The sequence below is a fragment of the Leuciscus leuciscus genome, assembly GCF_965113295.1.
Source record: "Leuciscus leuciscus genome assembly, chromosome: 13".
Lineage (NCBI taxonomy): Eukaryota > Metazoa > Chordata > Actinopteri > Cypriniformes > Leuciscidae > Leuciscus > Leuciscus leuciscus.
In genome coordinates this window covers 42,669,506-42,695,543 of record NC_138737.1, presented here as the reverse complement: position 1 = coordinate 42,695,543, position 26,038 = coordinate 42,669,506, and the positions used below count along the sequence as shown (strand labels likewise).

The following is a 26,038-nucleotide window of genomic DNA, read 5'->3' as shown; positions in this document are numbered from 1 at the left end:
TCTCAATGTATTTTAACACTGGCACTTTAGTTGAACCATCTGAATATTTTAAATGCAACAATCAACATAAAATTGAGTTTTGACCTTTGTGTATTTTTTTTACAGTGTATTTTTTAGGGCAATAAACCCAGACAGCAACATAGTGTTGGCCCAGATCCGGCCCACATCCGGGCTGTGTGGATTCCAGATGTGGGCCAGATCCAGGCCGATACTATGTAGCTGTCTGAGACTGGTGTTTTAGTGTTATTATGAACATCGCCATCACATTCAGAGATACTGCTAAATGTAAAAGCAATCAAACGTGTCATTCTTTATTATCAAACAGTGGACAAAATAAGTAAATTTGTGTAATGAAATGAATATAACATGTGCATGCATACTGCTGCTGCTTATCTTTAGCATGTACACTAACTTGTGTGGAAATGGGCATGGAATGGTGAAAAAATGCTGACCTAAAAATTGTTACACTTAATTTAAGTGATATTACTTAACATTAATGAACCAACATACAATAAAACTACCAAAACACATCATTCATGTCTCAAATTAAGGCATTCTTTCAGAACTCTAGTGAAGGTTTCAGCCAACAAACATAAATTAAATATACAAAACAAAAAACACACAAACAACAGGCAGCAATATGCACTATTTTCTGCTGTTCAGAATTCAATGCAGTTTATGTTACATGGTTCATGTTTACATTAATGTACAAACCTTTTGTATAGATGGTGATGAAAATGAAAGACTAAGACTTGTGTATGTGTTTAGCTACATCTTATTTTTTCTGATTTAAAAAAAATTATATTTCAGAATAATATATATCAATGTGGTATACGGTAGAAATATTACACATTTCAGTCTAGCTTAGGTTTTTAAATTAAATAACACAGTCTTGGAAATAATATGTAAGCATGTGCAAATAAGCCTGTATAGTAAATCAAGTTCTGTTGGTCTTTGTGTTTAAGTGAGAAATTAATTCATTTAAATTGAAAGATCTCAATGTTTATAAGATCTTTCAATTATGTTTAACAGTTTTGAGTGTATAAAAGAGTGTATAAAAATGGGCTCTGAGTTTTGGCAGTGGTTGTGTCTAAGTGAAATATGTAGTTTGGAAGATGTAGTCACTGAATGCATTAATACAACATTGAATGACACAGACATTTGCAACACTTCTACAGTAATACCGTAGTAAAATATATTCAGAATCTAAAAAATTAAATACTATCAAAACAATTAGATGTAGCTGAACACATACAGGTATTAATCTTTCAGTTTCATCACCATCTATAAAAAGGGGAAACTTGGGGGAAAATGTGTACTGTACTGTAAACAATGACCATGTAACATATAATGTTGTGAATTCTGAACAACAGAAAACAGCAGAAATATTTTATAATGCTTCCTGTTATTTGTGTTTTTTTATTTAACGTGTGTTTTTTGGGGGTAAAACCTTTTCTAGTGTTCTGGAAGAATGAGTTGATCTGACACATGAATGAAGTTTCAGTGCATTTTGAATGTGAAATGAACTGCTGTCAAGCTGTAAGTTGGTTTGGAGAAGATATCATGGTCTTTTAACCTGACATCATTTAAGACATCATTTAAGACTGTGGTATAAATGATTGAATGATTTAACCATAACTCATTACTATCCTTGATTTCTAAAATAGGTATTTTTCATGTGTATGTAGACTAGGGTGTGTGATATTGAGTTGTTGCACTTCCCCCCCACACACAATTTACATATCAATGCAGGAAGGCCTTAAAGGCCAGTGTTTTTCTTAGGTGAGAGCCAACAACCCCCAGAGTCCTGTTACCAATATCTGTGCAACTTCTCAAATACACTAGAATAAACTAGAGAAAACGCTGGGATTTACCCTGCCAAATTTATTTTGTAAAGTTTTCTTTTGTAAAAATGTATTTAAAAAATAAATAAAACAAGAATTACACTATCTACTGTTCACTGCAGTTAATGTTACATTATCCACGTTTACAATACTGTACAAAAATATGAAACTGAGATGAACACTTGTATAGGTGTTTAGTTAAATATAATTTTTTTGTTTTTGTTTTTTTTAGATTCAGAATTTAAAACATCTGCAAATTGGCCTGTATAGAACATAAATGTCTGTTGGTGTTTGTGTTAAGTGAGAAATAAATAAAAAAATTTGCCAAAGCAATAATAAATGATCCACAGTTTGGCTCACATAAGCCCCGTTCACACAGAGATTCCGGAAAATACACTGATAATTTGTCCCGCGATTGTTTGATTTCTGTTCATTCACACTCCCAGGGATTTTCTGAAATCAGTATTATATATTATAATATAATATTTAAATATAAAATCTTGTTTACTTGTTTAGCACTATGTTCGCAATGAAACTAAATTAATGATTATTCCAAACACAAATAAAATGTAAGTTTCCCAATTCTAAAGTCACTTTTTCAAAACTCTCTTCACACAGTGATCACACCATCCGTCTATGTGAGCTAAACTGTGGATCACTGCTTTGAAAGATGTCATTGAATGCATTTTGTTCCATTTACATTCATTATTCTTAAACACAAACACCAACAGAACTTTATGTTCTATACAGGCTAATTTGCACATGTTTACATACTCTTTTTAAAACTGTTAATAATAATAGTACTGTTAAACTGTTAAAAATAACAAGTAATTTCAATCACATTGAAATAGATATTCTGATTCTAAAATATAATATAATCAAAATAATTAGATGTAAGTGTTAGTCTTTCATTTTCATCACCATCTATACAAAAGGGGAAACTTAGGAATATTTTAGTACAGTAATGTTAAAAAGTTAGTTTGTTAGTATACTTTACTTTATTGCCCTTTTTCAGGAAATTTGTCTTGGACTCAAAGCTGCATTAGTACACAACATATACATACACACACAAACCAAAAAGAGTTTTAAAAAAACGGCATTACTACATCTTGCTATTTAACATATTAATAGATACAGGAATAAATGATTTTTTTGTAACGGTTCCTCTTACTCAGTGGGACTCTATACCGTCTCCATGATGGCAGAAGCTGATACATTGGAAATAAAACATGGCTTGAATCACTCACTATTGTCTGTGCATTTTTTTTAAAAAATCCACGATTCGTAAATTGATTGAAGTGATGAGTACTCTCTTACACCCATAACTTAACATTGCAGTTTTCACAAGACGTACAAGCTGTGATTTTAATTGGACCAAAAGATTGCCATATGAAGTGTGCATCCAATAATTTAAAAGACTACCTAAAACGGCATAATGAAATAATTGCATAATTCTCTGATTTACACCAAACAGCCTAAGTCTTCTTAAAAAATACAATCGTTGCCGGAATTTTGAACAAAGATAATCAATGTGGGCTTTCCAAGTAAATGAACGATCAATGACCACACCTATATACTTATAGGTATCCACCTGCTCAATATTATCATAGATGATAACTGGGCTGTAATCAAAAAGGATCATGTAACATCAACTGCAGTGAATTATAAACAGTAGATAGTGTCATTCTTGTTTTATGAAAGCATTTTACAAAAGAAAACATTGTGTAATGCTCCTGTTGTTTGTGTTTTTTTTTTTGTTTTATGAGTGACAAAGTGTGTTTGTTGTTAAATCTTTTCTAGTGTTCTGGAAGAATGAGTTGATCTGAGACATGAAGTTTCAGTGCATTTTGAATGAGAAATTAACTGCTGTCAAGCTGTAAGTTGGTTAGGAGAACTGAGTGAAGAGTTTTGAAAATGTACCTAAATATTGAGAAATGTGTCCTAGTGATTGTAAAAACCTGTAATTTAATTTAATTTGGCAGGGTAAATCCCAGCGTTTTCTCTAGTTTATTCTAGTGTATTTGAGAAGTTGCACAGATATTGGTAACAGGACTCTGGGGGTTGTTGGCTCTCACCTAAGAAAAACACTGGCCTTTAAGGCCTTCCTGCATTGATATGTAAATTGTGTGTGGGGGGGAAGTGCAACAACTCAATATACACAGCCTAGTCTACATACACATGAAAAATACCTATTTTAGAAATCAAGGATAGTAATGAGTTATGGTTAAATCATTCAATCATTTATACCACAGTCTTAAATGATGTCTTAAATGATGTCAGGTTAAAAGACCATGATATCTTCTCCAAACCAACTTACAGCTTGACAGCAGTTCATTTCACATTCAAAATGCACTGAAACTTCATTCATGTGTCAGATCAACTCATTCTTCCAGAACACTAGAAAAGGTTTTACCCCCAAAAAACACACGTTAAATAAAAAAACACAAATAACAGGAAGCATTATAAAATATTTCTGCTGTTTTCTGTTGTTCAGAATTCACAACATTATATGTTACATGGTCATTGTTTACAGTACAGTACACATTTTCCCCCAAGTTTCCCCTTTTTATAGATGGTGATGAAACTGAAAGATTAATACCTGTATGTGTTCAGCTACATCTAATTGTTTTGATAGTATTTAATTTTTTAGATTCTGAATATATTTTACTACGGTATTACTGTAGAAGTGTTGCAAATGTCTGTGTCATTCAATGTTGTATTAATGCATTCAGTGACTACATCTTCCAAACTACATATTTCACTTAGACACAACCACTGCCAAAACTCAGAGCCCATTTTTATACACTCTTTTATACACTCAAAACTGTTAAACATAATTGAAAGATCTTATAAACATTGAGATCTTTCAATTTAAATGAATTAATTTCTCACTTAAACACAAAGACCAACAGAACTTGATTTACTATACAGGCTTATTTGCACATGCTTACATATTATTTCCAAGACTGTGTTATTTAATTTAAAAACCTAAGCTAGACTGAAATGTGTAATATTTCTACCGTATACCACATTGATATATATTATTCTGAAATATAATTTTTTTTAAATCAGAAAAAATAAGATGTAGCTAAACACATACACAAGTCTTAGTCTTTCATTTTCATCACCATCTATACAAAAGGTTTGTACATTAATGTAAACATGAACCATGTAACATAAACTGCATTGAATTCTGAACAGCAGAAAATAGTGCATATTGCTGCCTGTTGTTTGTGTGTTTTTTGTTTTGTATATTTAATTTATGTTTGTTGGCTGAAACCTTCACTAGAGTTCTGAAAGAATGCCTTAATTTGAGACATGAATGATGTGTTTTGGTAGTTTTATTGTATGTTGGTTCATTAATGTTAAGTAATATCACTTAAATTAAGTGTAACAATTTTTAGGTCAGCATTTTTTCACCATTCCATGCCCATTTCCACACAAGTTAGTGTACATGCTAAAGATAAGCAGCAGCAGTATGCATGCACATGTTATATTCATTTCATTACACAAATTTACTTATTTTGTCCACTGTTTGATAATAAAGAATGACACGTTTGATTGCTTTTACATTTAGCAGTATCTCTGAATGTGATGGCGATGTTCATAATAACACTAAAACACCAGTCTCAGACAGCTACATAGTATCGGCCTGGATCTGGCCCACATCTGGAATCCACACAGCCCGGATGTGGGCCGGATCTGGGCCAACACTATGTTGCTGTCTGGGTTTATTGCCCTAAAAAATACACTGTAAAAAAAATACACAAAGGTCAAAACTCAATTTTATGTTGATTGTTGCATTTAAAATATTCAGATGGTTCAACTAAAGTGCCAGTGTTAAAATACATTGAGAATACTATGACTAACCGGTTAACTGACAGTAAGAATTTTGATGTATTATTACAATCAGTGGTTTCAAGTTTAATTAATTTATAAAGTACATTTAAAACAGCCACAAGACTGGCCAAAGTGCTGTACAAGACAACTAAATACGTATCCTAAATATACACACTCTAATACACAAAAATATAATATAATATATACATTTAAAAAAAAAAAAATCAATACGCCAGAGAAAACAAATACCTTTTTAAAAGAGACTTAAAAATTGTTAGGGAAGATTCGACTCTAATCTCTAATGGCTTGTTTTCACTGAGCGGTACGGTACGGTACGGTATGCATTTATTTCCGTTTCCACTGTCAAAAGTTGTGAATGGTACCAAAAAGCCGAACCTTAACACTTTTTGGGTACCCTTCCGTTGGGGTACCAGCACAGTGGTATGGTACTAAAGGGTGGAGCTAGACTAACTGCAGGACGTTGATTGGTTGACAGAGAATCGTCACTTGCGCGTGCTACAAGGGGAATGACAACATAAGAAGCGCCATCTTTTAATTTACAGTTGACATATAATACTACTGTTACTGTGTCACGAAATGTAAATTTAAGAGTTTTTCAGGCGAGAATGTAGTTGTTTAAAGCTCAAATCTGTGGTTTATTTATAAAGATTTATGAAAATTTGATCCAGGTTGTGAGATCCAGGCAATCACCATTTGTGTGGCTATAATGTTTAAGATTTCTTTAAATGAAAACGAAAAGAGGCAGTGTGGTGTTTTATAACATATTTTGTTTTATTGTTGCCTAAAATGTACATACAGAGATAACCGGAGTAGCAGAGCGAGCTGACTGACGCTTTGAAGAACGTGCTGTTCCATTAGCAGAATTACCGGACTCGCGTCCTCGGGAGTCATTCTCCTGAGCTGGACTTGGCAAGTCCAAACTGTGCGTACTTGCTATTGAGAAACGCCTAATGTTTCTGCTGATATGGGTGCTTGCAGCATTTTGGTTCTGCTAGACATTAGCGCTGCTTTTGACACTATATGTCATATCATCCTCCTTGACAGGTTGCGTGTTTTGTTAGGCACCTCTGGCATCTCTTTGCAGTATATTTATTTGGGGAAGAACAAATCGGAGGCAACATTAGTACAGCAGGGCGTCCCGCAGGGGTCAGTACTAGGACCTACTTTGTTCTGCATCTATATGTTGCCGCTTGGTGACATTATTAGAAAGTACGGTACGGGGTTTTTCCTTGTTATGCTGATGACATGCAGATCTATGTTAGCTCACTCCCTGATCCAAATCTCGCAATTACAGCTCTTACCGTATGTCTGGAAGAAATAAAGGTATGGATGCATGACAACTATCTTAAGCTTAACAAATCAAAAATGGAACTGTTACTTTTTGGTATGCTGACAGATTTGCACAAACATAACTGTCTAAGTCTGTTTTCTGATTCTGAATTATTGTCTCCAGCATCACAAGTGCGAAATCTAGGTGTTATCTTTGATCCGCATTTGTCATTTGATGCCCATATCAAAATGGTTTCAAAATCTGCATTTTTCCATCTTAAAAATATTGCCAGAATTCAAACTTATTTATCCCTGTCAGATGCAGAAAGGCTTATTCATGCATTTAATACATTCATATGATAGCACTTTATTGCGTGTAATTCACCTTATTCCGCCCCGCCCACTTTTAATACTTTGCGCTTCCGCAATTTGTCATCCGACTTCCGCTAAACTGACACGGCACATCCGGGTGTAAATCGTAAAGTACACCACAACATTCCGATCGCTTTACATTGTGTTCGTAACACTGTTGGTTAAATTGTTCTATCCTCTTAATCCAATTGTTATGGCAGCCCCTAACTGACCATATAATACTTGACATATTTTACCGTTAGAACAATAGAATTACGTCTAGAAACTAGCGTCCTTTCAGACGGAAGTTGAGGTCCCTCTCAGCCCAAAGTAAGATGACAAAACGAACGTAATGGCGTCACCCTCGTGGAAAATAAGGTGAATACACATGTCATGCACCCTACAACACTAATCCTAACCAAACATATAATACATATTACATATTACACACCATTACTAAACCTACCCTAAACCCACCCATGCGTATCATATGCACACAGAAACTCCTTTTCGCGTATAAATTGCACAATAAACACAATGTGTGCTATAGAGACACATTTAGTGTGACCGGGTTGGAATGACATACCAATTTCACAAATTCACGTTTATGTTGTTTACATGCAGATGGTAAAGGCATCGTTTTCAAAACCTTGCACTTTGAAACTCGTTTTCAAAAGCTTGCATTGTCAGGTGAAAATTGAAAATTATGTCCTGAAGTGTCCATTCTTTATTGCACTTTAGTTTTGTTAATTGTTCATTTAAGTTGGCCTATTTATTATATATACAGTTATATATACACTTTTATTCTGGTTTACTGTGTTCACAGAAGCACTGCGGGTGCTTGATGTGTGAATCCTCATGTTCTGTTGTTTATGCTGCTATTAAATCTACATTTTTTAGGTTTTTGAATTGGTCACAGACACCTATCTATTCTAAGTCCATTTAATTCTAATCTAACCTTCAAATCATGTCAGTTAACTGATGATGACTGGTTAACAACCATCAGCTTTCAGTCAGAAAACAAAATGTTAAATGAACATCCCTACTTCATATATTTCAACTGAACCAACTAAAAATGTTCAGTGCAGCAAGTCGACATAACATTTTGAGATTGACCTCCAAAATCTTTACAGTGTGTTTGTGATGGCAAGAAATGTACAAAGCAGCCAAACACGTATCGTTCTTTACCATCCAACTGGGGACGCGAAGTTCATTTTGATTAATAAAATCATTATTCACTGTATAAAGTATGCTTTACGCTATACTAAATATAGGTCACTATAGTGACCTGAAATCGTTACCTTAAAGAGCTATTTCTGTTTGATTAATCCTATAAACCCTAAAGGGACTGCATAACCAAGCATAGAAAGTAAAAAAATTATATTATGAATGATAAGAGGATATTCTCGCCTCTGCTTTTGAACTGTTGCTGCCGGACCGTCTGTATTTTTTACCCCGTTGTAGATTTAAATGGTCTTTCCTCAAGCAATTCAATTCAATTTAGTCTGTCTTTATTTTGTAACTATAGTTACAAAATAAAGACAGACTTAACTGTTCACACACACACACACACACACACAGTTCCATTGCAGGCTATTGCGAGTCCCCTCTTGTATAGGTAGAAATCGTTCAGAGATGATATTCCATCTTGGCATGTTTAAAATATTATTATTTTTTGCATATTTGAAGTTATATTATGAAAAAAGACCTTAAAAGAAAATTGTGTATTTCATTTTTGTTTCTTCAAAATGACCAGATGCAGCAAGTCAACTCAAAAGTTTTGAATTAGATCAAGAAAGGTCCACTGTTGGATGGTAACGAACGACATATGTTTGGTTGCATTTAAATTTAGCAATATTTCAAACACTGAATATCTCTGTACATCAACATCCTAGAAACAAAGGAAACAGAAAAATAAGGACATGTCTATTGATTTTTTTTAAGAGTAGAAATTATGTTTTAATTAATAGGCAGCCAATACTATCAGTCACATTATTAATATCTTAATAATATAATAATAATTACATTATAATTATGACATTGAGTTGCAGATCCCCTCTTGGCATGTTTTTTTTTTTATATATATAAAAAAATGCATATTTGAAGTTATATTTTAACAGAAATATAATATAATATATATGGTAACCCTTTATAATAACTGCATCCTATTAATCATTAGTTAAGCATTGGTAAACAGATAAATCATTATTCATAAAGCAGACATTAATAAGCAGTTTATAAATACACCTTTAAACGCTGTATTATTGAGTTAGAAGCATATCTATAATGTGTTTAATAATTGCATTTTCATACTTTATTAAATATTAATTATCAATTTATCATTTCTAAATGAAGTATAGCATTATTTACAAACCAGTTATTTAGGTGTTTACAGTGATTAATAAGATCACTTAGAAAGTGTGAGTAAATATAGTAGATTCAGGGAGTTATAAAGCATTTAGTAGTGGTCAGTTCACTATTTTGCGAGCTCATCTAAAGTGAGGACTAGTTATGCTTTGTAAATAATTTATAAAGGAGATTTAAAGACTCAGTTATCTTCTAAACAGAAAAAGGGAACAAACACACACAGTGATAGAGAACATAGAAATATTAACAGCCTTTAAATCTCCTTTATAAATGCTTTACAAGGCATAACTAGTCCTCACTTTAGATGAGCTCACAGAAACTCGTTTTCAAAAGCTTGCATTGTCAGGCCCCCAAAATGGCATTTTCGTTGAAATGAACGGCCAAAACGTTTTCAGTTTTCAGTTGAAAATGATGTCGTGTAAACAGACCCTAAAGCGTGTATTATTTATTGCACTTTAGTTTTGTTAATTGTTCATTTAAGTTGGCCTATTTATTATATATACAGTTATATATACACTTTTATTCTGGTTTACTGTGTTCACAGAAGCACTGCGGGTGCTTGATGTGTGAATCCTCATGTTCTGTTGTTTATGCTGCTATTTGCACATGTAAATCTACATTTTTTAGGTATTTGAATCGGTCACAGACTATTCTATTCTAAGTCCATTTAATTCTAATCTAACCTTCAAATCATGTCAGTTAACTGATGATGACTGGTTAACAACCATCAGCTTTCAGTCAGAAAACAAAATGTTAAATGAACATCCCTACTTCATATATTTCAACTGAACCAACTAAAAATGTTCAGTGCAGCAAGTCGACATAACATTTTGAGATTGACCTCCAAAATCTTTACAGTGTGTTTGTGATGGCAAGAAATGTACAAAGCAGCCAAACACGTATCGTTCTTTACCATCCAACTGGGGACGCGAAGTTCATTTTGATTAATAAAATCATTATTCACTGTATAAAGTATGCTTTACGCTATACTAAATATAGGTCACTATAGTGACCTGAAATCGTTACCTTAAAGAGCTATTTCTGTTTGATTAATCCTATAAACCCTAAAGGGACTGCATAACCAAGCATAGAAAGTATCTATGAAGAGAGAAAATAAGCGTTAAATAAGAAAAATAATGTTATGAATGATAAAAGGCGTAATATATAATATACTATATAATATACTATATATATATAGTTACATAATGAAGACAGACTTCACTGCCAGTTCACTTCACTGTTCACACACACACACACACACACACACACAGCTCCATTGCAGCCAAGTCCCCTCTTGTATAGATAGAGATCGTTCCGAGAGTCCCCTCTCGGCCAGTGTAGAGCGACATTGGTCTGTTAGTAATATAGATATGTATGTGTGTGTGCAATGACACATAACAATGGCAAGTAAATTGTTAGGGACTGCATAACCAAGCATAGAAAGTAAAAAAAATTATATTATGAATGATAAGAGGATATTCTCGCCTCTGCTTTTGAACTGTTGCTGCCGGACGGTCTGTATTTTTTACCCCATTGTAGATTTAAATGGTCTTTCCTCAAGCAATTCAATTTTTGATAACTGATGATGTTCGTCATTCTTTTCTTTTTTTTACTATGCATATTGTGATCTCTGATGCCTAGGCCTATAAATATATATTTTATTTTATTTTATTTTTTTTGCATATTTGAAGTTATATTATGAAAAAAGACCTTAAAATAAAATTTTGTATTTCATTTTTGTTTCTTCAAAATGACCAGATGCAGCAAGTCACCTCAAAAGTTTTGAATTAGATCTTCAAGAAAGGTCCACTGTTGGATGGTAACGAACGACATATGTTTGGTTGCATTTAAATTGAGCAATAATTCAAACACTGACTTTCTCTGTACATCAACATCCTAGAAAAAAAAAAGGAAACAGAAAAAAAATGGCATGTCTATTGATTTTATTAGAGTAGAAATTATGTTTTAATTAATAGGCCACAACAGAGAATGAATTTCTTAAAGCAATAACTTTGCTGTAATGTCCACAACATAACGCTTCTGATGTTTTATAGTGCTTTCATTGAAAGTGTGAAAATGAAAGAAAATGAAAAATATCAAATAATATTCTGTATTATTTATTGGTATGGAACTGCTACTGAGGTACAGACGAAATTATTAAGAAAAGTAGTAACAACAAATTGTTAGGGACTGCATAACCAAGCATAGAAAGTATCTATGAAGAGAGAGCGTTAAATAAGAAAAATAATATTATGAATGATAAGAGGATATTCTCGCCTCTGCTTTTGAACTGTTGCCGTCGGGCCGTCTGTATTTTTTACCCCGTTGTAGATTTAAATGGTCTTTCCTAAAAAAAATCATATTTTAAAATTTTTGATAACTGATGGGTTATATATACAGTATATATATATACACACACATATATATATATATATATATATATATATATATATATATATATATATATATATATACATATGTATATATATATATATATACATATATATATATATATATATATATATATATATACATATATATATATATATACATATATATATATATGTATATATATATATATAGTTACATAATGAAGGCAGACTTCACTGCCAGTTCACTTCACTGTTCACACACACACAGCTCCATTGCAGGCTATCAAGTCCCCACTAGTATAGATAGAGATCGTTCAGAGTTTCAGGTCCCCACTTGGCATGTTTTTTTAAAAATAAAAAAATGCATATTTGAAGTTATATTATGAAAAAAGAGCTTAAAAGAAAATTTTGTATGTCATTTTTGTTTCTTCAAAATGACCAGAAACACTAGTCCCCTCTTGGCCAGTGTAGAGCGATAGTCCCCTGTTAGTAATATAGACGTGTATGTGTGTGTGTGTGTGTGTGTGTGTGTGTGTCTGTGTCAAGTCAAGTCAAGTCAAGTATATTTGTATAGCGCTTTTCACAATACAGATTGTATCAAAGCAGCTTCACAGTATTAAATTAAAATAATACAACAAGGTTTGTTTCTAGTAGAATTTATTGATTGATAAAATAAAATTAAATATCCCCAAAATATCCCCAACTGAGCAAGCCAAAGGCAACAGTGGCAAGGAACCGAAAAACTCCATCAAGTGACCTAATGGTGTCCTAAAACTCCATCAGGTGACCTAATGGAGAAAAAAAAAACCTTGGGAGAACCCAGGCTCAGTCGGGGGCCAGTTCTCCTCTGGCATTTATGAGCTAGAGGCCAGATTGTAGTTTGAACTGTAGGATTATATGAATGCCTGGCTGAAGAGATGCGACTTTAATCTAGTTTTAAACTGGGAGAGCGAGTCTGAGCAACGAACAGTATCAGGAAGACTATTCCAGAGTTTTGGAGCCAAATGTGAAAATGCTCTTCCTCCTTTGGTGGTTCTGGATATCCTAGGTATGACCAAAAGCCTTGAATTTAGTGATCTTAAAGAGCGCGATGGATTATAGGGCGATAGAAGATCCGTTAAATAGACTGGAGCTAAGCCGATTAGGGCTTTATAAGTCAGTAGCAATACCTTGTAATTAATACGGAACTTTATAGGTAACCAATGCAGTGATGATAAAATCGGTGTTATATGATCATATTTTCTTGATCTCGTAAGAACTCGAGCGGCGGCATTTTGGACTAACTGTAGCTTGTTTATTGAGGATGCAGGACAACCAGTTAATAAGGCATTACAGTAATCCAGTCTCGAGGTCATGAATGCATGAACTAACTTTTCTGAATCAGAAACTGATAGCATATTACGTAGCTTAGCAATGTTTCTAAGGTGGAAAAAGGCTGTTTTTGTAACATATGAAATATGATTTTCAAAAGACAGGTTGCAATCGAGTATAACACCCAGGTCTTTTACTGTAGAGGATAAAGTAACAGGACATCCTATGATGTTAAAGTTGTATTGTGCGTGGTTTTGTGGGCGGTTTTTTGAACCGATAAGTATTACCTCTGTCTTGTCTGGATTTAATAAAAGAAAATGACGCGTCATCCAATCTTTTATATCTTTAACACACTCTGTCAATTTGGAAAATTTTGCGTTTTCACCCGGCTGTGATGAAATATATATTTGAGTGTCATCAGCATAACAATGGAAACTAATTCCATGTTTCCTTATAATATTTCCAAGTGGCATCATATATATTGAGAATAACAGAGGGCCTAACACAGATCCCTGCGGCACTCCATAGTTTACTGGAGTTATGATCGATTTTTCTCCATTTAAATAGACAAAATGGTAGCGGTCAGATAGGTATGATTTGAACCAGCTTAATGCTTGTCCTTGAACACCAGTATAATTTTGTAGTCGATCTAAGAGTAATGTGTGATCTATAGTGTCGAACGCAGCACTAAGATCAAGTAAAACTAGTATTGAGATACAGCCTTGGCCAGAAACTAAAAGTAGATCATTTGTGATGTTAACGAGCGCAGTTTCAGTGCTATGATGCGGTCTGAATCCAGACTGAAACTTTTCATAGATATCATTTTGTTGCAAGAAAGAGCCCAGTTGAGCGGACACCACTTTTTCTAATATTTTAGACATAAATGGAAGATTTGAAATGGGTCTATAATTTTCTAGGTTATTATGATCTAATTGTGGTTTCTTAATGAGAGGTTTTATAACTGCCAGTTTAAATGTTCTTGGAACATGACCTAGAGATAAAGACGAGTTAATAATATTGAGGAGAGGCTCTTCCACTACAGGTAACACTTCTTTCAGTAGTTTAGTTGGTATAGGATCTAATAAACATGTTGTTGTTTTAGATGAAGTGATACGTTTATTTAACTCTTTTTGTTCTATAGTTGTAAAGCACTGTAATTGTTCTTGCGGGGTGATAATTGAAGCTGAATTATAAGGTGCGATTGAAGATTGAACGTTTACAATTGTGGTTCTGATGCTTTCTATTTTCTCAGTGAAGAAGTTCATGAAATCATTACTACTGAACTGTAACGGGATATTTTGTTCGGTTGACGTCTTTTTATTTGTTAGTCTAGCCACGGTGTTAAATAAAAACCTTGGATTGTTTTGGTTGTTTTCTATTAGTTTGCGGAGGTGCTCAGCCCTGGCCGCTTTTAGGGCCTTTTTATAACGTGACATACTGTCTTTCCACGCGATTCTAAAGACCTCTAAATTAGTTTGTTTCCATTTACGCTCTAAAATACGGGTTTCTCTCTTTAGAACATGCGTAGTATTGTTGTACCATGGTGCTTTAATTTTCTCTCTGACCTTTTTTAATTTAATAGGTGCAACCACATCCAATGTTCTAGAGAGAATGGTGCTCATAGTGCTAGTTAGTTCTTCTAGTTCATCTGTTTGTTTGGGTTCAGGCAGCAGCTGAGACAAATTAGATAAGCAATTTGAGAAATTATCTATGGTGGATGGGAGGATTGTTCTGCCTGGTTGATAACGCGACGCCGCATGACATATTACAGCAGTACGTAATATGCAAGTTACCATGTAGTGATCAGTGACATCATCACTTTGTGGAATGATATCTATATCGGTTGGATCGGTTCCATGTGATATAATTAAATCGAGTGTATGATTAAGACGATGTGTTGGTCCGGTGACGTTTTGCTTGACCCCAAATGAATTTAATAAATCTGTAAACGCAGCTCCTAACGCATCATTTGGATTATCTACGTGTATGTTAAAATCTCCAACAATTAATGCTTTATCGACATTGACTAATAGGTCTGAGAGAAAATCTGCAAACTCTTTTAGGAAATCAGCGTAAGGCCCTGGCGGTCTATATACGGTAGCCAAGGCTAGAGATAATAGGGATGTTTTTCTAACATCTAAGAGCGTAACATTTAGTACAAGTACTTCAAACGAAATAAACTTATAACCCGTTTTCTGAGTAACATTGAGAATATCTCTATAGATTGTTGCAACACCTCCGCCACGACCAATCAGACGGGGCTCATGCTTATAACAGTATCCAGGAGGAGTAGACTCATTTAGACTGAAATAATCATTTGGTTTAAGCCAGGTTTCAGTAGTGAGTTTAAAGAGAAAAATCAAGAATTATAAATCAAATCGATAGAGCTCCAAAAACAACAACGCGTTCAGACGCGACGTGTGTGTGTGATGGGTAGGGTTAGGGATTGGGTTAGTGTGTGTTTGTGTGTGTGTGTGTGTGTGTTATGGGTAGGGTTAGGGGTCGGGTTAGTGTGTGTGATGGGTAGGTTTAGGGGTCGGGTTAGTGTGTGTGTGTGTGTGTGTGTGTCTGTGATGGGTAGGGTTAGGGGTCGGGTTAGTGTGTGTGTGTGAGTGTGTGTGTGTGTGTGTGATGGGTAGGGTTAGGGGTCGGGTTAGTGTGTGTGTGTGTGTGTGTGTGTGTGTGTGTGATGGGTAGGGTTAGGGGTTGGGTTAGTGTGTGTGTGTGTGTGTGTGTGTGTGTGTGTGTGTTATGGGTAGGGTTAGGGGTCGGGTTAGTGTAAGTGTGTGTGTGTGATGGGTAGGTTTAGGGGTCGGGTTAGTGTGTGTGTGTGTGTGTGTGTGTGTGTGTGTGTGTGTGTGTGTGTGTGTGATGGGTAGGTTTAGGGGTCGGGTTAGTGTGTGTGTGTGTGTGTGTGTGTGTTTGTGTGTGTGTGTGTGTGTGTGTGTGATGGGTAGGGTTAGGGGTCGGGTTAGTGTGTGTGTGTGTGTGTGTGTGTGTGTGTGTGTGTGTGTGTGTGTGTGTGTGTGTGTGTGTGTGTGTGTGTGTGTGTGTGTGTGTATCTGTGATGGGTAGGGTTAGGGGTCGGGTTAGTGTGTGTGTGTGTTATGGTTAGGGTTAGGGGTCGGGTTAGTGTGTGTGTGTGTGTGTGTGTGTGTGTGTGTGTGTGTGTGTGTGTGTGTGTGTGTGTGTGTGTGTGTGTGTGTGTGTGTGTGTGTGTGTTATGGGTAGGGTTAGGGGTCGGGTTAGTGTGTGTGTGTGTGTGTGTGTGTGTGTGTGTGTGTGTGTGTGTGTGTGTGTGTGTGATGGGTAGGTTTGTGGTCGGGTTAGTGTGTGTGTGATGGGTAGGTTTAGGGGTCGGGTTAGTGTGTGTGTGTGTGTGATGGGTAGGTTTAGGGGTCGGGTTAGTGTGTGTGTGTGTGTGTGTGTGTGTGTGTGTGTGTGTGTGTGTGTGTGTGTGTGTGTGTGTGTGTGTGTGTGTGTGTGTGTGTGTGTGTGTGTGTGTGTGTGTGTGTGATGGGTAGGGTTAGGGGTCGGGTTAGTGTGTGTGTGTGTGTGTGTGTGTGTGTGTGTGTGTGTGTGTGATGGGTAGGTTTAGGGGTCGGGTTAGTGTGTGTGTGTGTGTGTGTGTGATGGGTAGGGTTAGGGGTTGGGTTAGTGTGTGTGTGTGTGTGTGTGTGTGTGTGTGTGTGTGTGTGTGTGTGTGTGTGTGTGTGTGTGTGTGATGGGTAGGGTTAGGGGTCGGGTTATTGTGTGTGTGTGTGTGTGTCTGTGATGGGTAGGGTTAGGGGTCGGGTTAGTGTGTGTGTGTGTGTGTGTGTGTGTGTGTGTGTGTGTGTGTGTGTGTGTGTGTGTGTGTGTGTGTGTGTGTGTGTGTGTGTGTGTGTGTGTGTGTGTGTGTGTGTGTGTGTTATGGGTAGGGTTAGGGGTCGGGTTAGTGTAAGAGGAGAGAATATACAGTTTGTACAGTATTCTCTTAGTAATGCTCTGACAGCTTCCCCGTCTTGATCTCAAATTGCTCATATTCTTCAATGAATCTTGTCAAGCCCTTCAGAAATGAAGCATTTGTCCCGCATAATGAAAATAACAGCTTTTGGGAGCGTCAATAGTGTGATTGTATAAGCAGTAAAGCATCCAGAGTTATCTGAAAACAATGAACACTGCGAGATGATGTCAGAGGTTCCCACGGTTCCAGTGAGCTTTAGAAAATCTTCAGACAACATATTAAAGGGATAGTGAAACTAAACGTATCTATTTTCACTGGTTAGCATATGAACTTTCACCTTAATAATAGCCTATAATAGCCTATAATAATATAATATAATATAATATAATATAATATAATATAATATAATATAACAAATATAATAAAATAACATAAAATAAAATATAACGTTGTGGACACATATAAGTAAGCAGTTTTGGGCCCTATGAAAGAATATGAGGTTAGGCCCCCCACCGCACCCAATCCATTAATAACATCGCTCTCTGGGGCCCCAAAAGTGTGCGGGCCCTCAGAATCGTCCTAACTATCACCCCTCAGCGCCCCCGCTGTAGTAACCCACCTGCTTCGACAGTTTTGATCCGGATGGGGTCCCCGCAGTTGTCCAAGAGGTTGAGCACGTCGCAGAGTGGCAGTCCAGACACCGGCAGAGCCTCCACCTCCAGCAGAACGTCCCTGTGAGCGGGTGAGGCGAGCGGACGGATCCAGGTGAAGTGACCGGTGTCCGATCCTCCACTCAGCTCCACCGGCAGCCGGCCCGCAGAGTCCCTCCACAGCGCACGCTGCCGCACACGCGCGCTCCAGTGCTCCTCCATCACACACACACACACACACCTAACCCTGACCAAGACACAGCCTCAGCTCAGCACAGGTGCTGCTCAGATCTGGGAGAACTGTGGATTCTCCTGGAGTGTGTGTGTGACTGCTGGAGTGTGTGTGACTGCTGGAGCTACTCCTGTTCGGGACGGTCATAAAGTTATTATGAGTCATTAAGGTCAAGAGTTCAGTTTCATCATGTTTTCATCAGTCACGCCTTTTACTGGCTCTCAATCAATCGCACACATTCTTCACTTTGACAATATTGCCAAACTAGTCACATCCCAGCTAACATAAGTCCAGCGGTCATGTTATGATTGTTTTCACAACTGGATAGTTATAATTAGATCCAATATAAGATCAAGTTTTTATGCATTAATGAATCAAAAACAAAGTACACAACTGCTAATAACCATTTTTAAATATATTCATTTTATTGGATAGAAGACACAAATGCATAACATACTCAAAATAAACTCATAAAATAACTATAAACATTATGATATAAATTCAAAATAGGTACTTTTGTTAATATATCAATATATCAATATAAATAAGATATATTGAAATATTAACTAAAGTATACTTTGAATATATATCAACAATAAATTAAGGTTTATGTATATATTAAAAAAATATATTGTGTATATAGAAACACATCTTGGACTTATTAACAGGACACACATAAGATCATAAGATTATATTTTAAATTACTTACTATATAAGACCATACATATTATATATAATATAATATTTATTAACAGCATACATAAGATTATATTACTAGTTATTATTATAAATAATATTGTTTATAACACTTACTATTGTTATGGAAGCAGACTCAAGAGAAGGAGATTGAAGTTCATAGTTAAGTTTATTTTGACAACAACTGACTGGATGAACTAAAAGCATGTAGTTAGTCGCTAAGGTAAAGTAAGGTAAGGTAAGGTAAGTAGTCCTCTTCACACTAACGAGACCGGACGATGAGCTGTGGGGAAGTGTGTGTGTAAACAGAGTTAGTCGCTAAGGTAAGGTAAGGTAAGGTAAGGTAAGGTAAGGTAAGGTAAGGTAAGGTAAGGTAAGGTAAGGTAAGGTAAGGTAAGGTAAGTGGTCCTCTTCACACTAACGAGACCAGAAGATGAGCTGTGGTGAAGTGTGTGTGTAAACAGAGTTAGTTGCTAAGGTAAGGTAAGGTAAGGTAAGGTAAGGTAAGGTAAGGTAAGGTAAGGTAAGGTAAGGTAAGGTAAGTAGTCCTCTTCACACTAACGAGACCGGACGATGAGCTGTGGTGAAGTGTGTGTGTAAACAGAGTTAGTTGCTAAGGTAAGGTAAGGTAAGGTAAGGTAAGGTAAGGTAAGGTAAGGTAAGGTAAGGTAAGTAGTCCTCTTCACACTAACGAGACCAGAAGATGAGCTGTGGTGAAGTGTGTGTGTAAACAGAGTTAGTCGCTAAGGTAAAGTAAGGTAAGGTAAGGTAAGTGGTCCTCTTCACACTAACGAGACCAGAAGATGAGCTGTGGTGAAGTGTGTGTGTAAACAGAGTTAGTTGCTAAGGTAAGGTAAGGTAAGGTAAGGTAAGTAGTCCTCTTCACACTAACGAGACCAGAAGATGAGCTGTGGTGAAGTGTGTGTGTAAACAGAGTTAGTTGCTAAGGTAAAGTAAGGTAAGGTAAGGTAAGTGGTCCTCTTCACACTAACGAGACCAGAAGATGAGCTGTGGTGAAGTGTGTGTGTAAACAGAGTTAGTTGCTAAGGTAAGGTAAGGTAAGGTAAGGTAAGGTAAGTAGTCCTCTTCACACTAACGAGACCGGACGATGAGCTGTGGTGAAGTGTGTGTGTAAACAGAGTTAGTCGCTAAGCAGTGGCGGTTCTAGACCACAGTAACTGGGGGGGCCAGGCAGGGGCCGCTTGTGCTTTTAGGGGGCACACCTTTAACATTCATCTTAACCTATTTTCAGTATTATTTCAAGTCATTTTTCACCATGTCATGCATGACTGCAATCTCTAGAAAAAGCTAATAAATTATATTAGCTAAGCTAATAAAACAATTTCAATTCAAATGAATGTTTCATTATGTTTAATTGTAGTGTGATATAATGATCAATAATAACACATTTTTAGCATCTAAGCACATCTAGGCACTTTTTTACACCTGGGGTGGGCGATTTGGCAATAATATCATATCACAATTTTTTTTTTTTTCAGGAAAATCACGATTTTAGCACGATTCTTATTTCATGTTGGTTTTACTATTTTGCATGTGATTGAGCATTACAGCCAAACTAATGTCCCTATTTTAAAAGCAAAGCCTTATAGGTAACAAAATATAGGTAACAAAATATAGGTAACAAAATATAAAATAAAAAAGAATGGCAGACATTTAGGCCAAAGTGGCGAAAATAAAAATCTTTGTCACTATTTTCTTTGTTATAAAAATTAAGAACAGAGATACATATTACACATACACAACTTAATATACAAATGAAATAAACAGTGCTTTATTTTTTCAGCTATAGGTGTATTTAACAGTAGAATTGAAGAAAGTAATTAAATGAACACATATGAAAATAAAACACAACAGACTTAAAGTTCTCAGTCAAGAGCAGTGAATGATTACCTCTGTGTGTTTTGTTGTTTTATTAACATTAAAGGGATAGTTCTCCCCCCAAAAAGTCATAATTTACTCTCTTAAGTTGTTTTAAACCTGAATAAGTTTCTTTCTTCTGTTGAAAATAAACGTTATTTGAAAGAATGTGAGTAACCAAACAGTTGATGTACCCCTGTGACTTCCATAGTATATTTTTTTCCTACTATGTATGGAAGTCAATGGGGACCAGCAACTGTTTGGTTTTGGGTGAACTATCTCTTTAAGGACAAGCGGCAGCATGTTTATTATTAGGGCTACTGTCTCTTTAAGAACTGCACGCGACGCGTCTAATATACACGCATATGACAAGCAGATTTTAATTAATTTTCTCTGTTTACTTTCACTTTAGACATAACCAACTTTGTTTATGTAAACATTGTCTGTATTTGACAGTATTAGCGCAATATAAGACTCAAAAGATAACTTAGTCCAGTAACAGGCTTTTAGTGCATGTGCGCGTCGAGTACGCGCTCAGTAAAGCGCATATTTGAACAGCGCATCAGCAGCGAATGACATGTTTAACCGGCAAGGCTTTAAAGCACATGCAAATAAGGAACTTTTGTGAACTGCAGTGTCCCGTTCCTCTGCGTTAACATTTGATGTGAATATACGTCGTGCTGCAGTGTAGCCTATAGATGAAGGCGCCGCAACTGATAAAATGCGCAGTTGTTTGGTGTGATTTTACGATTCCAAATTTAGGGGGGTCAGAGGGGGGGCCAAGCTTGGTGACACGGGGGCACTGGCCCCCCCGGCCCCCCCTCTTGAACCGCCACTGTCGCTAAGGTAAGGTAAGGTAAGGTAAGTAGTCCTCTTCACACTAACGAGACCAGAAGATGAGCTGTGGTGAAGTGTGTGTAAACAGAGTTAGTCGCTAATGGCGCTTTTCCACTGCATGGTACGGTACGGCTCGGTTCGGTACGGCTCACTTATGGCGCATTTCCACTGCATAGTACGGTACGGTACGGCTCGCTTCGGCTCGCTTTAAATGGTACCACCTCTGTTGAGGTTCCAAGCGTACCGTACCGATACTAAAATGTGACGTGAAAACACTGAAGATCACTGATTGGTCAGACAGAATCGTCACTACCAGTGTCATTGTATTTGCGACACGAGACCATGCACGAGACAAACCCGCTAGATTTAAATAGCCAGTAGACAACAGCCAACGCTGTAGTTTCTGAGGGCACACACACACATGTGTGTATATATATATATATATATATATATATATATATATATATATATATATATATATATATATATATATATATATATATTATTATTAATAAATGAGCAAAACTTGGCCACAAAATATTTAATATTCAATTATTTTAATGATCACAATTAAAGTTTTAATTTTATTAAATTGAACAGCGCAAAATTCAGCATTCAATCAAATATTCAAAAAGACTTAATAATAATGTTATTTCTCTCTATAGGCGCGTTTACTACGAATATGGCGATCGTCAACTTCATCTTTGCCAGACACTGACAGAAAACACTATTTTATAAATAAAAATCAGTGCACGCGTCCCCGGATTTACAAATGCACATCTTGCTTGTTGCACACACATTATGTCGAAATAACGAGATATTATGTTGAAATAACATTATTATTAAGTCTTTTTGAATATTTGATTGAATGCTGAATTTTGGCTTGTTCAATTTAATAAAATTAGGCCTATATATAGCATATAGGCTATACTATTAATAAATGAGCAAAACTTGGCCACAAAATATTTAATATTCAATTAGGCTATTTTAATGATCACAATTAAAGTTTTAATTTTATTAAAACGCGTGCACTGATTTTTATTTATAAAATAGTGTTTTCTGTCAGTGTCTGTGCATGGCAAAGATGAAGTTGACGATCGCCATATTCGTTGTAAACGCGCCTATAGAGAGAAATGCACATAATGGATTACATAAGAGAGTAGCCTATTTCTTTTTGTTTTGAATTATTTCGTTTAAAGACATTTCAAGCTTTGTGTATTTGAGGATGAGATGCGCTCCAGTTAACATACAATGCAAGTGACCGCTCGGGCGCCTCAATGATTAAATTGTCTATTTTGCATCTTATTCAATCCAGGCAATTGTCTGATGAAAAAATTATTAAAATTAAGATACAATTTATACAAAACGAAATTCACTTTAAATAAATGCTTTCTACAAAACAAAACTTAATGAAGTGGTCAAAATTATGTCTGACTCGCTCCATGTCTCTCTACTCGTGCTGTTCACTTTTCATAATCAACATAGGCAGATGGAAAAAAATAACATAACATTAACTAAATGCGCTTTTTTAATGGCAGTAGGCTATAGTTTAAAACAGTACATTAGGCACAGACTCTCTATTTGTAAAGATTGCTGCACATTCATTTAATTCTGAATTTTGTACACACAAGTTGAAAGGCATTTGTTCAAATCAAGTTCACGGATAATTGTGCGTGCATTTATTAATCATTATGATACTAAAATCATAACAAAGTAGGCTATGCTATGTACAAAAAATCAGATGAGCCCAGAATATGAACGCAACGTTTAATTACACGTTAAGAATTTTCCTTCCATATAGTAAACCATTATAAGAACGTTTAATTTAATTTAAAAACATCCACATGCCGAGAATCAAGAGCACCATCCCCTGTGTTGTGCGTTTGAAATGTGGCGCGTTTACGATGATGTCATGGCAGTAGAGGCGGCAACTATAACGATCAGTCCCACCCAGTTTGAAGCGGTACTAACTGCAATGGAAAAGCAACCGAGCTAAAGCGAACCGAACCGTGCCGTACCGAGTCGAGTCGTACCACGCAGTGGAAAAGCGAAGCGAGCCGAACCGTTCCGCGCCGAGTCGAACCGTACCGAGCCGAACCGTGCCGTACCATGCAGTGGAAAAGCGCCATAAGATAAGGTAAGGTAAGGTAAGGTAAGGTAAGGTAAGGTAAGGTAAGGTAAGTAGTCCTCTTCACACTAACGAGACCGGACGATGAGCTGTGGGGAAGTATGTGTGTAAACAGAGTTAGTCGCTAAGGTAAGGTAAGGTAAGGTAAGGTAAGTAGTCCTCTTCACACTAACGAGACCGGACGATGAGCTGTGGTGAAGTGTGTGTAAACAGAGTTAGTCGCTAAGGTAAGGTAAGGTAAGGTAAGGTAAGTAGTCCTCTTCACACTAACGAGACCGGACGATGAGCTGTGGGGAAGTGTGTGTGTAAACAGAGTTAGTCGCTAAGATAAGGTAAGGTAAGGTAAGGTAAGGTAAGTAGTCCTCTTCACACTAACGAGACCGGACGATGAGCTGTGGGGAAGTATGTGTGTAAACAGTGGCAGTGATATGGGTGATGATGAGGTGCAGGTGTGTGTGATCAGAACTCAGGTGAGGGAGTGCGCTGTGATTGGCTGGTGTGAGAGCCTGGCAGATCTGTAACAACTATACCATTAATAAATATATATTACATATATAATATTGTTTATAGGACTCATGAACAGGATACACGTTAAGACTGAACAGCTAACAGTTAGAAGGGGTCTCCAGTCCTCCTTCAGATTCACATTGGACCAAACCTGGTGTATTAGAGCAATCGGAGCTGTCACACACTCACACAACACTGAACAATATAAGATACGCTGAATGAGTTTTTAGATCCTTCTTCAAGGTATTATTCGATGCATTACGTCAGTCAGATGTTTGACTAATATTAATGTTTTCTTATCACAAATCAATCCTAAAAACTGCTTTCATATATTTAGTTGAAGATTTCCTCCAGTAAATGTCTGGCTGCAGAAAGAAAGAGCATTATAGCCACATCTTCTGCTTTCTCACACACTCCACTTCAATCGTATGAGTTTACGACAAAGAAAACTCTGAACTTTGAACTTGGCTGCAAAACAGTGACATCAGTCCTTCCCTGCAGTGAACAGCCAGACATTATTATTATGATAATGATAATGGATCAGTAGTTTTCAAAAGCACATATGGATTCTACAGAGATCTCGGATGTGCATGAAGTTCAGTTTGTTGAAATATGGCTTGTTGTAACGCTTCCAGACTTCACATGAACATACTGTGCTGTTTCAGAAAGAGACCGCAGTTTAATAACAGATTTAGGATGAGATGTGATGGACTGAGTCTCCAGAGGAAGACAACACATGAATCTGATGAGAATAATGAGCTCTAGACTGAGCACACAACAGAAGAAGTGGACTTTCACCCTGTTCCTGTACACATTAACATGCTTCTTATCACTAACCAGCCACAATAAAGTACTGCAGAACAACTGGCAAAAAGCACATTTATATAATTTAGTATGAGATGCACAGATAGATCATAGAGACTGTGTATGTTCCCAAACTAGTAAATATATATATATATATAAAAACTCTCAACCCCATTTAAGGGTAATAATTTAGATTTAGATTCAACTTGATTGTACAGAGCCAATGAAACTAGCCCTAACCCTAACCCATCTAACCAGAAGTGCCAACAGTAAATGTATATAAATAAATAAATAAATATTGGAGTGTAAAATATGAGGTAGGCCTACAGGGACCTTTTAAAAATGTAATTGATGTTTAACAAATTAAAAAAGGCCTATTTGAGGCTTACCTGAGGCCTATTTGTAGTGCTAAGGCTCAGACCGATTGGTGTTCTGGTTTCTTTGCAAGTGTTTTCAGGTTTGTATGTAAGTGCCTACAATTGCCAGATGAGTTTTGAATTTTGAACAGTGTTTTCCCAATGATAACAGGCGATTTCGTTTATGAACAAAGTGTCTAAATAATGTATGAAAATGTGTGTAGTGTTTCGCAATAAGTGCAAAGTTGACAATGTGTTTAAGCTATGGTTACACTGTGTTTACGGTATGCTACAAGAAGTTTAGGTATTAAGGCTTTGGTCTAAGCATTCGGTTTTAACGTGTAAGCAATGGGCAAAAACTGTATGTTCTGATAGCAGGACTTTTATTTTGAACCCGCTGAGTCGTGTAGTTGTGAGAGCGTTGTTATGCAGTTGTTAAGGTGTTCTGATTGTTGTTTAGCAGTTGCTGTGTGGTTGATAGGGTATTGCTAGGCATTTGCTCATTGACACAAGTGAAAACGCCCACATACACACACATATGAAAAGACAATCACGACAAAAAAAGGTGGGGGGAAAGAAAAGAGAAATAAACACGTTTAAAACAACAGAACTTTTATTTTGAAATCATT

General features: G+C 36.2%; 1 protein-coding gene across 6 annotated transcripts in view; it reads right to left on the bottom strand.

Moving 5' to 3' along the window:
- The window catches only part of magi1a (membrane associated guanylate kinase, WW and PDZ domain containing 1a), a 160,323-nt gene extending 142,097 nt beyond the window's left edge, over positions 1 to 18,226 (bottom strand). For 3 of the 6 annotated variants that reach the window (XM_082187368.1, XM_082187369.1, XM_082187370.1), the window contains exon 1: positions 17,941 to 18,224. In XM_082187368.1, coding sequence (XP_082043494.1) covers positions 17,941 to 18,193 — 253 coding nt within the window. In that variant the 5' untranslated portion in view covers positions 18,194 to 18,224. Of the gene's footprint in view, positions 1 to 17,940 lie in introns of all 6 variants that reach the window. The other 3 variants (XM_082187366.1, XM_082187367.1, XM_082187372.1) reach the window with 2 other exon arrangements.
- Positions 18,227 to 26,038: the final 7,812 nt, after the last annotated feature.